The sequence below is a fragment of the Orbicella franksi genome, chromosome 2 (genome assembly GCF_964199315.1).
Source record: "Orbicella franksi chromosome 2, jaOrbFran1.1, whole genome shotgun sequence".
In the NCBI taxonomy this organism is placed as follows: Eukaryota; Metazoa; Cnidaria; class Anthozoa; order Scleractinia; family Merulinidae; genus Orbicella; species Orbicella franksi.
The window spans coordinates 18,895,999-18,912,391 of NC_138146.1; the positions used below are offsets into that span (position 1 = coordinate 18,895,999).

The 16,393-nt window shown below is 39.8% G+C and overlaps 2 protein-coding genes across 2 annotated transcripts; one reads left to right on the forward strand and one right to left on the reverse strand.

The window, feature by feature from the left end:
• Positions 1–1,887: 1,887 nt before the first annotated feature.
• LOC145478461 (ADP-ribosylhydrolase ARH3-like) lies at positions 1,888–11,141 on the reverse strand. The gene is made up of 3 exons (XM_081456500.1): positions 10,644–11,141; positions 4,586–4,785; positions 1,888–3,688 (listed from the first exon to the last, which is right to left on the reverse strand). The coding sequence occupies exons 1-3, from the start codon at positions 11,094–11,096 to the stop codon at positions 3,271–3,273; spliced, it is 1,071 nt and encodes a 356-aa protein (XP_081312626.1). The 5' UTR covers positions 11,097–11,141; the 3' UTR covers positions 1,888–3,270.
• A 78-nt stretch (positions 11,142–11,219) lies between these two features.
• LOC145478463 (uncharacterized) lies at positions 11,220–15,254 on the forward strand. Its single transcript, XM_081456503.1, has 2 exons — positions 11,220–12,148; positions 14,602–15,254. Exon 1 carries the CDS (start codon positions 11,221–11,223, stop codon positions 12,112–12,114), a length of 894 nt encoding a protein of 297 aa, XP_081312629.1. The 5' UTR covers position 11,220; the 3' UTR covers positions 12,115–12,148; positions 14,602–15,254.
• The last annotated feature ends 1,139 nt before the right edge of the window (positions 15,255–16,393 follow it).

Below are 16,393 nucleotides of genomic sequence, written 5' to 3' on the forward strand. Positions count from 1 at the left end.
AAGGTGTGAAGGAAGAATACATTTCAGATCAATGGCCCCGATTACTCATGAGACATACAAGATTTTGAAAGAAAGTGATTATTCATGTCAAATACAAGAAACAATGAACAGAATGTGTCGCTGTCGCTCATCTCTACAAACAAGTATCTTATTCTTACTACTTTTCGCGCGCACTAAATTTCGCGTTTTGAAAAAAAATCGTGAAAGTTAACGCTCGCGAAAAAGACGCAGGCTACAAAACTAATAGAGCGCGCGAAAATTCTAAACACGCGAAATTTTATACAAGATTATGTAAGAAAATAATACATGTATTTTGAATGTTTTGAGTCACGGGCTCGTTGGTAATTTTTCAGTTTCTGTCCTTGAAAATAGTCTTTATGATCTTGTTTTTAACTACTTAGCACTCTTCCTCCGAATCACTGTTATTTTCAGCTTGAAAACCCGCCAAAACCTAGCTCTATAGCACGTACATCATAAACTTTTCAATCTATAGCGGATCGTGATTCGGATTGAGCAGGAGCCCTGGATTGAACACCGCACCTCTGTGTCGAAGAAAGACGAAATCAGAATTAAAAGAATGATACATGAAGCGCTTGATTCCGTGATTTCGATCATCGTAATGATATTCGTTACAGCCACAGCCTATCTTTTTTATGATGCTAGGACGGACACAAATGCCATTTTCTCATTTTATTTTATTTTTATGATATGGATAGGACCCTGCGCGCGCTCTGATTGGTCAAAGACCCATGTTTTATCAGAGTATAAAACATAGAAAAAGCGTATTTTATTGTTTTTCGCCATATTAACTCTATATCATAAAGCAAATGGAGAAGCCTAAGCCGCAGGCGAGTGTTTGCTACATTTCTGGATTGTTCTCAAAAGCCCGTCGTGTTTTATCACAGTGTAATACACGGCTTAGGCTTCTTTATTTGTTAATTATTTCTTTATTTAAGGGAATACTTATACAGGCCGGTCCAATTCAGCCGATGATAGCTAGTTTAAATGCTGAGGCCTGTAACTAAATAGTAACTTATCAATACTTAAAGTTTTACTGACTGGCAGAAAAAAGAGCAAACAATTTGCATCCACATATCGTTTTCGAACTGGTTTCACCTCTCCAAAGGCAACTGCAAACGCTTCGATTTCGTCAGTCTGACACCGCCTGCACATACACAAAAGTTGAAGTTCTTCGATTCGTTTCCACTAGGCCACATTTAAGCCTTCATCGAAAGCATTTTGAGTCCTCCATCGATCTATTGGTGTGGATGAAAGGCTTAAGTCACCAAAAGAACGGCGCGTTCTCAAACTGAAATACTCCCTCCACTGAGCAACACGGCAGTTTGTACCATTCTCCTGTCCGAGTGAGGCTAAGACCATGACAGGACAAGGTTTTAGTTATTGAATTGGATGTGGGAGAAAGAGTGATGGTATCACCCTCGTTTAACCACGCTATAATGAGAGTCAGTCGATATCAGACTCAAAGACTTTCTTTTTTCAGCTCTTGAAGAGTCTCAATTCGAGTTGAACGTTGTATACTGAACCTGCGATCAGGTTCCCGTTTCCGTACACTTATCTTTAGGGAGTTTCAGCAGACCACGACGGCGACAGCAACAAGAACGTCACCACATAAAAGATTTAATTAAAGATTCTGCACGTGTGTTTCGAATCTTTGTACATTTCTTTGCCGTTCCGTGCAAAACAATAACTTGAATTGAAAAATTTATACGTATTTTGGAGGACGTGTACTGCATGGATAATTTTTAGTGTCTTCATTTGGAATTGAACGCTGTCATTACATATATATTTAGCCTGAGCCGGTTTTTAGATCGATAGGCGTACTGAACAGATCTACACAGTTGCGACATTCAAGGGTAAAATATAAATGCTTTTGTACAAGGCGTCGTCCCCGGCGTCGCCGTGGTCATTGCTAAAACTCTCTATCCTCCGTAAGGTAGGCCGCGTGTGATCTACCTTCAAAATGAACGCGTAAAAACTAGCTCAGCTGCTATTGTCACTAACAGCCGCAAGCAACTGAGTAACCCGGGTAGTTCGCTGATAACTGAGGAAATACTGCTGGCCAGTACCAGGTCTAAATCTTTTTGTGTTCTAGCAGTAACAACTAAATCCCTTGTCAGTGGCGTTACAAGTGTTATAAGAAGCAATCGCAACGCTGCATTAGGATCTCAAAGACAGAAATGGGTCGCTCTGAATAATTCATTACATACATTGGAATCACAGTTTGACAATCTCGAGCTCTCATAGCCTGCATGCGACTAAGGCTACTTCTGATCTCATACCAGCTAGATCTGCAGGCCTCGTGAAAATACAATTCCTATACTACAAAGCAATGATCTGCATCGAGAAAAATGCAACAGAACTTTACCATTCTTTTTTTTCGGTGGCAATGGATGCGTTTAACACTCTCTCAAAAACTCTCATCCTTATATGTATAATAGTGAAACCTCGCCTTACAACTAACCCGTTAACACAACCACCTAGTTAATTCAGCACCTTTTTGTAACCTGAAGAAAACGCGTAGTCAATATTTTTTGTTTGTTTCCTTTAATTCAACGGACCGTAATTTCATGAACCAATGGCGGCCGTGTATTAACGGTGTTCCACTGTATCTCTAGCCTAGCAGAAATAGTACAACTCAAATTCATTATAAGAACTACCGCGGCCGTAAATATTTATGATGCCAGCGCTAACGGCACTCCCTCTTTTCTCTCCAAACACCTCGTACCTGGAAGCAAGGGAGGGGTACCTCAAGCTATTTGCTACCTTTTGCTCTCTCCTCCCATGCCAATACCGTGCATTGACAATATTTCCAAATCTGGGCTGAAGCACGGCAGTCGCTTTCAAAACCTTTCTGTAAGATCATTTACAAATTAATTGTCTTTTCGTAATACACTGAGGTGCACTGGGCATAACGCATGTTTTGCCTGTTAACTGGTACCACTAGTCTGGATCTATGACTGAATTTCATGTAGACGTTACATAAGGTAACACGTAGTGCATTAACCCTACAATCTCAGTCCAATGGGTTAAATATCAGTTCTCCATACCGATTGCCATACACTTCTTTTAACGTTAGGAGAACTTCGTTGTACTCTTAAAGACGACATCCTAAAATACTGTGGGGAATAAGGCAACGTAAAGTAAGTAACTATATTCCCAACATCACTCTTCTTGACAATGCATTGATGATACATAGAGAACATGGAGGACGATCATTCAAGTTCTGTAATTTGAGGGCCAACAGCTGCCTTAATCTTCGTCTAACTTCGCCCTTTTATTGTTGCTAGTTTCCCTTCTTTGTTCATGGAGTTCAAAGATTTTGTTTGCAAACTCTATAGCTTCTTCCACGCCTTCGCATTTGCTCTTCCACAAGTCAGGAATCTTGTCCAATCCCCAGTAAGCTCCACTTATCGCACCTGCCATGCTAGCGATTGTGTCTGTGTCCCCCCCTAAGGAGATGGCATAGTTTATGGACATGTCAAATGACACTCTGCCTTTGTGAAGGAATGAAAAGATGGCAGCAGGCACTGCTTCCTCAGCTCTTATCCCATTGCCAAATGTTTCTACAACAGTCTTAGTTTCCAAGTTGTCACCTTTACAAAGTAGCTCCTTCATCTCTTTGAACTTCCCAACATATACAGAATGTGAATGGGTTGTGCTGTGACCACTAGAAAAATAATAATAAAAAAAATAATAGAATAGGTTTATTCAATAAATTACTTACACATGTATTGTTTGTGTGTAACTACTGGGGTAGGATGTACACAAGTCAAACATGTCACTATAGAATAATTGTTATAAAATAAGGCAGATGCTAAATCATGCAGCCCTGACAACATGTACCCTACATTGCACAATATACTTGGAGTAAAATCCGTTTTTAACATTTAACATTATATATTTTTAAAATCTCCACCAAGCTTATTACATGTATATACATACCCTCATTTTCTCCACACATTCTGCCACAATATATGAACCGAATAATTCAACCAGCTCCCATAAGTCTGTGTTACCCTTGGTAGCCCAGGGGGGCTCTCACATAAAGAGGACAGGGGTGCTCATTGGAAATTTTGAACAGAGCCCCTGAGAGTTACCAAGAAACTGTTTTATGGGTGTGGCTTAAAATCTTACCCCTAAGAGGTACCAATGCCAAAACAACCCATTAAATGACACTGACTTCTTTGGGCTCAATACTGTAAAACGTAACGTGAAAGCTTCCGTTGTGGGCCTAAGAGGTACAGACCCGCTTTTTAACCCCTAAAAAGTATGAGGAGCACCCCCGTCCCTTTTATATGGGAGTCCCCCCAGGTTGGTAGTTCAATTATCATACAGAGTGGCTCACAAGTCATAGGTTTAACTTCTGTTGAATTTTATTTCTGAGTACTAGCTTGCCTCACTGATTGATTACATATCACATTTCTCTTGTATTTCTACCAATTTTGGATTCACTATAGTCCAGATATTATCTGTAGAGTAAGCTATACATTGGTATTGTATGCCTGAGAATGCAGCTTTATATCCTAGTGGTGAGACATGAGAACATTGGAAGGTGTGGCCTAACCTGTTTTCTTTTTTCTCAATGGGTGCTTCTTTCTCTTTCTCAAGTTCTTCTGCCACCTCCAAAATCTCATCAATAAATTTGTTTGTGTTCACGTTTGGAGGTTCCAGAGACAGTGCTTTAAATACTGCCAATGCTTGTAAGATAGCACCATTAACACCATTGATGTGAGCATGTGTTATCAGAGCATTCTCTCTGGCATTCTATTAAGATAAAAGGAAAAGGGATGCAGTTATAATTGGAAAAGAATAATTTATTTAAGACTCTTACCCATTTCTGACCAATGCAGAATCTTCATTCTCCTTAATTAATGCTCTACCTATGGCTGAAGTGTTCATGGTGGTAAATTTGTAACACGTTCCAGAAAATATCCATACTCATGGAAGGTTAGTTGAAATTCCAAGGTGGAGGGGTCTCAAAAGCCAAATTTTTAAAAGAAAATCTAACCAAACTGGAATTATCAGAGGGATTGGGGAGGGTGGGGAATGGCAGGGATTCAAACCAAAAAACTCTCTCTTGGAGGAGTATGGATATTTTCTGAATGAACACAAAGAGAAATTTGTTTAAAACTACAAGTAGACTCAAATTTCCAGTCCTTACTTCATATTGGAGAGTACAATAGTCAGTTCACCGAGAATCAATCTAAACCTTCTAATTTGGTTTCTAAAAAAACACAGCAATGAATCCTGCAATCTGATTGGTTCCTAGTGCAACACGGATTTTCCTATCTCTACCAACAATCATTATAATGCTTTTGTGAGTTTTATCAGAGTGATTTGAGGGAAAGAGGAAAAAAGAAATGTTATTATCTTGGTTAGGGATACATCTGTCCATACAGTGAAACACTTTGACCTTGAACTTGAAAATGCTGCCTGAATTTGGGTAACATTTTCAAGACATATACAGACCCCTCAGCTGGCAAATAACATATTTATTCACAATATTTGTTTGTTTATATAGGGGCCTCAATGTTAACCCTGGATGGCTGGACTGCTCCAGGCTGCTCAATCCAGAGTCTAGTGCACTTTTTGAGTTACCACTGGGCCACTGGACCACTCACACATGTAAGCTTGCCCCAGCGGGTGGGGGGTGTGAATGAGCTAAATGGGGACCGCTGAAAAAGTCCAAATTATGGTCTACAAGGTAACCAATTGTTTGACACAAATATGAGAACAATGGATTTTTTTTAACCTTCAAAAAGTCCCTGCAAAATGTATCATCCCCAAAACCTCACTGTTCCCCAAAATTCTGACCTCTCAAAACACTCCAAACCAGCCCCAAAAAGGGCTTTGCGCCCCCCTGTCAATTTTGCCATTAACATCCCCCTCCTGTCAGGCATGCTTGATTATATTTGTCCCTACCCCAGAGTGCCTGGGCAGGTAGAAGTTTTTGTTGCACCATGTAATGTATCAATCAACCCACATCAAAATCATACTCCTGGTACATCCTGGGCATTTGACTAGCTGATAGGACCCTGGGAAATTTGACACCATTGGCCTTGAAGTCATCATGATGGTGAAGCTGGACAGCACAGTTCTCTATAAGATTGTGTCTTGAAAAGTAGGCCATCAAAAGCTTTGTGCTGTGTTTGAAGGTTATAAAGCTTTGCTTGACCAACTGGCTGAAAATTCCAGATGTAAAATGCCTGGTTATCCCAGATTGGAGGGGGTGGTGGGTGAATGTTGAAGTTTAAAACTGACCTGTATATATTAGCCAGAAGAAAAATTAAAGTAAATAATATCTTACTATTTTTGTCCACTTTCTTGGTTCATTTGACTTACAGTACTTGTCTGGAATGCCAGCCACATATATATAGTGCGGTACAGCGTGTAATCCCGTAGGACTTTCGTGCCGAAATTGATTTTTTTCGCCGTTTTGCACTTATTTTGGGCCGAACAATAAGAATCCGATGGGGTTCAAATTTTCCGATCCCGTCTTCCCATGTTTCTGGCTACTCTAAGGATTTAATTTATGTTAATTTATGCCAATTAGATGCAAAAAAAGTCTTGCGAATATCTTTGCTCTTAGATTCAAGATACAGGGACCAAATGTTATACGAAGCTTACTTTTGATGACGTATGTCGTATGACTTGGTTACCATGGCAACCAGCGATGACGTCAGGTTTAACTACCTGCTATTTTGGTGGCGGCCATCTTGGATCCACCATCTTGGATTTTTGAACTCTCGTTTTTCTAAAGCAAAACAGTGAATTTTAAATAAACTTTAACTAACGAATGATTTCCGTTATGAGCGATGTCCAGTTAAGTGCAGAACTTTCTTTTATTTTCCTTTTTTGCTAAACACATGTACTCTTTCAGTTTCTCATACAAAAATATCATTGATTTTTGTTAGTCCCATAGTAAGAACGCCGACGCTTTTCGTCTTCTTTCTGTTATGTATAATACTAATGTACAGCTCCGTTAAAAGTGTTCATGCATAAAATGTGACTTAAGTGCTTACGCACGAAGACCATCCTCGTCATCAACTCGTTTGCCGTCTGTGAATGGATTTGTACAGGTTTTTCCAAAGCATTAACAAAGAGGAGTGCATGGAATTCCGTTCTTGAAACAGCTACAGAGTCCCTTGCAGTCTGACTTGCAGCCGCATTTGGTAAGCTCAATAACAACTCGGGATGCAGGGAGAGACAAGCATTAGGGATCAGCAGGTGTTGCATTCACTAGATGAGCGCAACAAAATCAAACTACATTTGATTTTATTATTGTAAACCATGACGAGCTTGATGATTGTGTTGCTGGAGAAGCACGCTAATAATCTATTGGCGAACAAAGTGACCAGTCTCAGCTTTTTCATAGCGTCCCATGAGGAGTGCTTAGAAGAATGCAACAGTCTGTCTTCAAAAAATACTTCAAATCGCTTTTGGCCCTTCTCTGCGTAGCACAGGATATCTTCCTTTGCTTTTTCAGGCACAAGAGCTGACGACAACACACTCTTCAAGGCAGACTCAACTGTAAATGGGTTGCCTTTGCAGTGCAGCTGTATCGACTGGCGGAGTTTCATTGCGTTTTTTTGCGTTCTTACGGCAACATCGCAAGAGAGCTGATAGTGCTCGTTCCGCTCAGAAGCCTCGGACACTTAAGGAAAGCATTTCATTGCTTTACCATACAGTAGAGATCCAGTGATGTGACAAGAAGGTGATCTAGGGCGGCTTTGTCTTGACTTAACCCGAACATACCTCCGTGGTGCTTTAATACTTTGAGCTCCTGTTCTAGCGACTGATCTGTGAACAACCTTGTGAACAGGATCTCTGACTTCGCTACAACAAAATCCTCGGACTTCAATGCCTCATATGTCATAAGGTCCTCCTGCTCAAGTGCGTTAATCTGCGCGAGGTGGACTGGCATTAGCCGAGCGTAGTTGAAGAGATCGTGCGAGAAGAAGTACTTTATCAGGCATTCCATCGCTGCCAGGTAGCGTTCCCAGTCCCCAGAGTGGCAAGCATGAATGAGCTGTAACAGGTTGTGCAATTACTTGAGATACTCTATCATAAATCGCGCAAGATTTCAAGTCCTTGTTCTTCACGGTCTTGTGGTTTGACCATTTCAGAGTACCAGGGCTCGTCATAGATGTTAACCATTTCTGGACTGCGCTCGTGGAGGGCTCCTTTAAAGGATACGAAGATACGAATAGAGTGTTTCATTTTATCCAGATGTTCACCATTCTCTGCGTTAGCCTTGCCTAAATAATTTCCATTTCAAACATGCCATCGGGAGGAAAAAACTAAACTTTATTATGCCCATCACTGTGCTTCCTGCGCTCACGATTTGGCACATGTGAAATGCCACGTCTAAATCAAATGCCGCATGTGTTTAATTCCAAGCGACTCAAATTGGTATTTGATTCAGTGCATATGAAATTTGACGTCTAAACCAGGCCTAAGTGAGAAAAAAAAAAACAGCTGTAAAACTCCAAACTCTAGGCATGTTTCGCAATTTTAAGCCCTGAAAAGAAACTTGTCAGTTCCAGCAGCATATGTTATCATTCGTTACTTAGGGTGCGTTTCTTTGTTAAGATCATTCCCCAATATTGCACTGCGCATCCCTGCTGCGCATAATTTCACACGTGATTAGTGCGCGTGCATTAAAAAATGGCAGCTTTTTCTTTACGGTTGGTCCTCGCCATAGAGGTAAATTGTTATTTCCTCGAAAACGACTACGGTGACCTATCATTTTTTTCTGTTGTTTTGAATTGAGTAATAAATTTCTCTGTGTAAAATAAATATGAACCAATTCTCAGTGTAGAACAAGAAACAATCGTCGGAAACGTGAAGTTAGCAAACAATTGTGACTATAATCATGGTGCTATTATAAGGATTTATTAGGTACAAACAAGGTGCTGTTGCTCCTAAACGAACATGGGGACCTCTCATTTTTATTTCAAAATTTAAGTTCCTATAATATAAACAATCAATAGGCAAAGTTTGACAAAAATCTCAGTGCAGGTTCTGTTCCATTGGAATGACCTTAAGAAAATCCAAGATTGGACTTTTAAATCCGAAAACGAATTTTGCGTTTCTTTACTAAACAGATCAACCCGAGATCACTCAGATCATGATGCATCAAAGGAACCGAAAAATCCTTGCCCAGAGTGGATTCTTCGGTTCCTTGATCCGATAGATCTTAGATTAATCTGTTTAGAAAAGAAACGCAAAATCCGTTTTCAGATTTAAGAATCCAATCTTGGATTTTCTGAAAGAAACCTACCCTAAAAGTTTATTAAAAATGCACTGTTTTCCTTTAGAAGTACGAGAGTTCGAGAATCCAAGATGGCGGATCCAAGATGGCCGCCACCAAAATAGTAGGTAGTTAATCCTGACGTCATCGCTGGTTGCCATGGCAACCAATCTAAGTCATACGACAAACGTCATCAAGAGCAAGCTTGTGTAACGTTTGGTCCCTTTACCTTGAATCTAAGAGCAAAGACATTTGCAAAACCTGTTTTTGCATCCAATTAGCATACATTAGCATAAATTTAGTCATTGAGGAGCCAGAAACATGGGAAGACGGGATCGGAAAATTTGAACCCCATCGGATTCTTATTATTCTACCCAAAATTAGTGCAAAATAGCGAAAAATTCAATTTCGGCACGAAAGTCCTACGGGAGCGATTTTGTGGACATACCGGACCGCACTATTTTATACAATCATGTTTTCTGATTTCACATCCTAACTACTGTGTAATGATTCAATTTAGTACAAGGGGCACTAATTTACTTTTGGTAGCACAAGGTAAAGGTGCTTATTACATGTTGGAATAGGACGCTTATTTGGTCTTAGATAGCTCTCAACAAATAACCCAAGAAATGTAACAATGGTCCAGCAACACTCAAAACACCATTCTCATGTTTATTCCAAGGTCTCTGAAGTCTACATCTCACTATGGCAAAAGGGGTCTTAAAGCCCTTTTCTTGTCTGCTTTACAATGTAATCCAACCATGGATGTAAGGCAATTCTGGGCAGAAACTAGAAAATTGTCTGGAAATGCCCCACATTCATGTTTGATTATAGTGTAATGCAAATGAGAAAAGTTACCCATGGTCCCAGGGGGTACTCCCAGAAAAGTTGGGTGGTGGTGTGCAACCCACTTCCCAAAACCCTTACCCTATTTATGACCCAACCAAAAATTTGATACCCTATTTAGGACCATAGTTGCCCTAAACATAAGTTACAAAGGGCTTTTGTTGATGGTCTTATCGATAATGCTGAAAAAGTAGCTTTTTCTAATAATAACATACCTCATTCAAGACTAGAGTGCAAAAAGCATACCTTATTTATAACCAAAATGGCCAAAATTGATACCCTATTTATGACCAAAACAGTCAAAAAACCATACCCTTTAGGGCTGCACATACCTATATAGCCCATATAAGGGAATACCTCCAGGGCCCATGGTAATGGCTATTGGAAGGGGCATGCTTATTGGAATAAGGGTACTTATCAGGAAAAAAACCCAGCACCCAATTCAGGGTGCTCGCTAAATTGAATAATTAGGTTCCTAGTTGTAGCTATGCTTCTGTCAGTTTTCATTGTGGTCATCACTCACCTTTTGCACTTCTGCAGAAGTTTGACTAAAAAGTGCCACAGGTGAGATTCTCATAGCTGCACCGTTACCATAGGAACCTTGCCCATCAAACTGACTCCGGGCTGGAAGTGTCACGTCGTCGGGATTCTCATCCCGCAACCGCTCGAACACCGTCCCGACAGCTGCGCCGTAACCGCGGCCAGGTTCCCGAAAGAACTCCTCCACAAACTCCTGGGCCATGCTTCGATTGTCATATTTCGTCTGCTCCGTTAAAGACTTGCAGATTGCTCGAGTCATCGCCGAGTCGTCTGTGTAATTGATGGGCTCTTTGTTGTCTTTGATTTTGGTTAACGTGTAATCTGTGACTTCGCCCCAGGGAAGAATGAAAGGAGTGCCTTCGTAGTGAGATCCAAGGCAATCGCCGACCAAGGCACCAACTAGTGTACCGCGATATTTGTTTAACATTCTATTCATTTTGTTGCAGGGACCTTTTCCAAAACTTTCTTACATGTACACTTTTCACTTCCGTGTTCAGAAAGAGGATTGACCAGCGGTCTTACATTATGTCCCATCGGCAAAAGCGAGCTTGTTCGCTCAAATGTCATGGCGGCAAAATTGTGTCCTTACATTATGTAACAACATGTTCTCATTTCGGATTTTTTCGAGCAAACTATGCTGTGTCTCGAGGACTTTACTTGCTAATTCGAAGATAAATAGATTTAGTTCAAGTTTTTCACGCTCGTTCTCAGAGACTATAGAAAGAATCAAGGAATTGCTGGCTGCCAAATCCAACGATGAGGTGAGAAGCAAAACTACGCGGCTTTTCGTGGGAACAGGGCAATATTACGAACACGAGACCAACGAACGGGTTATTATCCTGTCCCTAGGAGACGATGAAAACACGAGGCCACCGTTTATGCTACACGATACTACTCTACACCGCGATGAGGTGGTAAAGTTAGAGCATGAACTGAATTCTTTGCCACTGGTCGGGTTACTTCATTCTGGGGAGTTAGACAGTGTGCAGGACTCGCCTTGGAAATTCGGATTTGTTCATAAACCAGTCTTTTCGATCTTCTCAGCTTCTGGATTTTGCTGCCAGCTTCGGCAATCAAATTCAGAAGGAAGATACTTTAGAATCTTTGATGAACATGTGCATGAAGATATCCCCCTATCAGGTATTGATCACATCCAGGTGTTCCTCTCCCCTGAACCATGGGAGGAGAGAAAACTACGGCTCAAAATGAAAAATGGAGATGTTGTCAGCATCGTCGAGGACCGTGAAGAGAACATGTACAATGACGATGGCTTGGCTTCTCTGATGCTCACCACTGAATGGATGGTGAAGGCTGCTGGTCATTTGTGTTTAACAGCGAGACAGTTTGGAGACACCAAGGTGTCACTAAAACTTCCTTCTGTTCTTAGAGCTGATGTCAACCCATGGGTTGCAATGAGAAATAAAATATGGGCTGAAAAGAGCAATGAAAATTGAGAACAGAAGAATTGGCTCCGGAGAATACATTCAGGTAGGGTTCAACAACTGTTCAATACTTCATTAACCTGCAAACAGGCTCCTGGCGAGGCAGGGAAAAAATACTCAGTGGGCGAAGCAAACGGTTTGGGGCAGGGAGCTTGTAGACTTTGTTTTTGATGCGTCAATCCATCCTGGTGATTGGCTTGTGACAAATCAGTCAAGAAGGTAATTAGAACTGTCAAAATTTGTTTTTCCCCACACTGATGCAACAGCTTTTGACAACACTCTCCTGCTGGGACATTGTTTACAGCATGGAATATTTTTTTCTGAACTGCCTTGCCTTTTTTTGTGCTGGACAAGTCTTTTGTTTGGCTCATCCCTACATGTTAAAAACAAGCCATTGCAGTGAGCCTTTGGAGAAGTTGAAGGATTCACCTGATCAGTGTTCCAATCTGCCTGGAATTCCATGTAAACTTGTAAACTGTGCATTGCACCCAGACGCCATCTTTCTTGGCAAAAATTATCCAAATTTTTGAGCAGTCATCAAGATTCTTCAATATTTATCTAAAAGGCAAATTAAAGCTGTCAACATTCAGCAATTTAACCAATCAGATCATGTACCAGTTTCTGGTATCATGGAATGGTAGCATCAATATAAGCAGTAGTAGTAGTAACAATCTTTTATTAGGAAGCTCCATCACTAAAAGTGGTTTACATAGAGGTCCTAATACTAGATATATACTATATAATGATACAATTAAAATCTATAAATTAGAGCTAAAACCGAAATATCAAAAGCCACTTTTAATATATTAAAATTCAGCTTGATTGTGAGGCCTAGAGGACACAAACCAAAGAAATGAATAAACATGGTCATTCAATTTCCTTTGTTTGTGTCCTCTAAGCCTCACTGTCAAGCTGAATTTTAATATATCGAAAGTGGTATACAGAATGTCTACCGGCTCCCCCATCCGCACTGCTCACTTTGCTTGCTGAATTCTTTTTTCTGCGCTTGGCGGGAGCCTGTTTGTAGGCTAATACTTCAATGAAACTGTTTCTGAAGTTGTTGTTATTCTACAGTATTGCTTTCTGCCGGTATTCTTCTTGTGTTTACTGCAATCCTACCAATAGGTGTAATGCAATGCTATACCTGTGACAAAAATAATTTGCTATGTAGTTTGTATCCTAGTGAGTCAATACTTCAGGGCATACACGTATATAGCTTACCTAGCTGGAGTTTAGTTGAATCAAATGCCCATTCCCATGGGTTGATTTATGGTCATGTGGCAATGGCTAAATCTAAATGTTACCTGGCAGGCTACAATTAAGCAATTGTCACCAACTTTCTCACCAAGCATAGGTTACTTTTACTTACAACTTTATGCTAAACTCCAGCTTTATAACCAAACACTTAATCACCAGTCCCTCGTGAAACAGTTAGTTTAATTTGTTTTCCCTCAAATCTCAATGTTTCCCAGATGAAGTCGAGGAAAACTGTTTCCCAAGAGACCAATGATTAAGTGTATAGTTTTGACCTAGCTAAGCTAAAATCTTTGCTTATCCTGAGTTTGTGTAACACAAGGAAGGAGAATTTCCTTTCGTAAATGTACTGTGCAGGACAGATGTAAGTCGACAATCGATACTCTCAAGATTGGAGAATTAAAAGAGATTGCCCACATTGGCCCAGTACTGTACATGAGCTGGATAACACACTGTGAATTGAAAAGTGGTTTTGATCACATTGCTATCTGATGGCAGCAGAAGACCAGACAAATGGCATGGTTTTTATGCTGTTCAACACAGCTGGACTTCCAGGGTCATTTTCAATTAGCATAAAATTGAACCTCCACTAACGGCCACCTCTCTACAACGGCCACTTTTTTTTGTTCAAGTAGACAGTCCATACTTTCAGTCTTATTTCAACCTCTCTACAATGGCCAACTCTCCACAATGGCAACGGCCACTAAAACGCATTTAAAATGAAAACGACTGACAAATGGTGTACACAGAAGGTCACCAAACTTGATCTGTACCAGGATTTGTTGTTCTCTGTTTCTGATTAGTTGCTGTGTTATTGATAATATGCTAAAATAAGCGTTTTTTTTGGTACTCCCGAAAAGATCAGGTGTCATATTACACCCCTACCCTCCATAACGGCCACCTCTCAACAATGAGCACTTTCCTCTGTTCCCAAGGTGACAAATGGTGAAGAGGTTTGACTGTAGTTAACTCAAAAGTCTATGGAGGTGCATGTATATGTAGGGCTTCTTCGATTCCAAAAAGTCAATGCAGTGCTACACACAATGCAATGCAACCGGGTGCATCGGTACATGTGCACATGGCCCAGTATTAAAAATTGTAATGTGTAATTGTAAATGAATTGGGTGGGGTTGCATGTACTGGTACATGTGTACTTGGCCAAGGATTAATTAAAAATTGTAATGTATTTTACAGTATTTATTATTGCAATTAGTCTTAGTGTACATGTTATTCCTTGTGCTGCAGGATGATGACGAGGACAAGTGCTTGCTGCAGCTGTAACTCTAGTGCTTGTGAGTGAGTAATCATTGTTACTGACAATATTATTTCCTCTTTTATGACTTGCTAGAACTTGCTAGAACTTGTTGGGAAAGTATTGAAAAGTCTGTGGTCTTTGGTTGTGGCTTAGGGCTTAATGTTACATAAGCTAGTTACTTAATGAAATGAAACAAAACAAAACCAAGACAAAGCAAACGAAACAAAACAAAACAAAACAAAAGAAAACCAAATAAAATCAAACAAAATCAAACCAAACAGTGCCTGTGGCTTGAGGCATAATATTGCAGAAGCAGGCATTAATTACCAGGGCTAACATGTATGAAACAAAATTAAATGAAATTGAGCACAGGAGCCTATGACCAGAGGGGTTATTCTACAGTCTGTGGTCAGGAAGCCCTCATTTGAGAATACTTTCAATGGAAACTACATTCCATCCAAGGGAGGTAGAAATACTTGAAGCCTCTCACGTTACAGAAAGAAACATCCCGCTTATTTCTTTGAAACGTCCCAAGAGCTGTACAATACTGATACAAAGGCTCAGCCATCTCAACTGTGAAGCTGTTTGAAGCTGATTATGAGCAAATGTTTTGGTCTCTCTTCTGCCTGTAATTTTTTTTGAGATTTCCATAAGGTATATAATGTAATGTACTAATTATAATTCTTTTAGTAACATTATGTTATAGTACAGTACATTATATTTAATAATAACAGAAGTATATCACCTAGGTGATATGCTTGTGATAATAATAATACATTTCATTACTTTGTGCTACATTGCAAATACTGTGTAATTTACAATACTGTACCCTGATAAGTAATATCTTAGAAATCGATTTTGTAATAATAAATAACAATAAAAAGTCATAATGTTTCGACCACTCCAAGGTCATTTTCAAGTGTGTGTAGAAAATATATGAAATAAGCATAAATGTCTCTGACAGTAAAAAATAGTAAAAAATATCACAAACAGTAGAATGCAATAATATATGTAAGATAAGTGATAAACATATTTACAGAGTTGAAGAGGGGACCTAAACCAGTGAGACAATAAAACAATACTAATAAGCCTAAAGAACTGATCTAAACAAATAATTTAGTGTGAATTGAATCACACTGTTTGTTCTGTGTTAATTTTAAAACTTTACTCATTGTCGTCTGGCTTCTTGTCATGTTGCTCGCTAAGGTGGTTTCCAACTGCCCATCCTTTGTGTTCTTCAATTCATTGGTGTAGGTGTTGGCAAGTATAATTTAGAATACTGTGAATATATTGTATGTAGAAAATAAGTACATGTATCACTATGAGGCTTATATGACTTGTTTTTAAGACTTTTGTGGTACCTGTGCAAATGCTTTGCCAACTGAACTACTTTTGCAAAGCTGGCTTTAGGAGCAGATCAATTTTAAGCCCATTTTATGCCTGTTACATGATATGACATAGTTAGATTGCAATAGGGTGAATACATGATTAATAGTTATTGAGAAAATAAATTGTGTACTGTATCTGAATGTTTGCACGTGAGCAATTAGCAGGTAAATATTGGGTGTCGGTGTGCAGCGAGGTACTTGAAACCTTTAACGTGTTTCACACCAAAATTTGCCATTCCCTACCCTATATTTAGACCCCACTCAAAACTCGATGCTCAATTTCAAACCTGACCCTTAAATTGATACCCCATTTCAGACCTGCCTTATAATCAGTTCCCTTGTAAAGACCAGTGTTAAAGGCAAGTTTATACGCTTGTATAAGTACAGTTGTAGG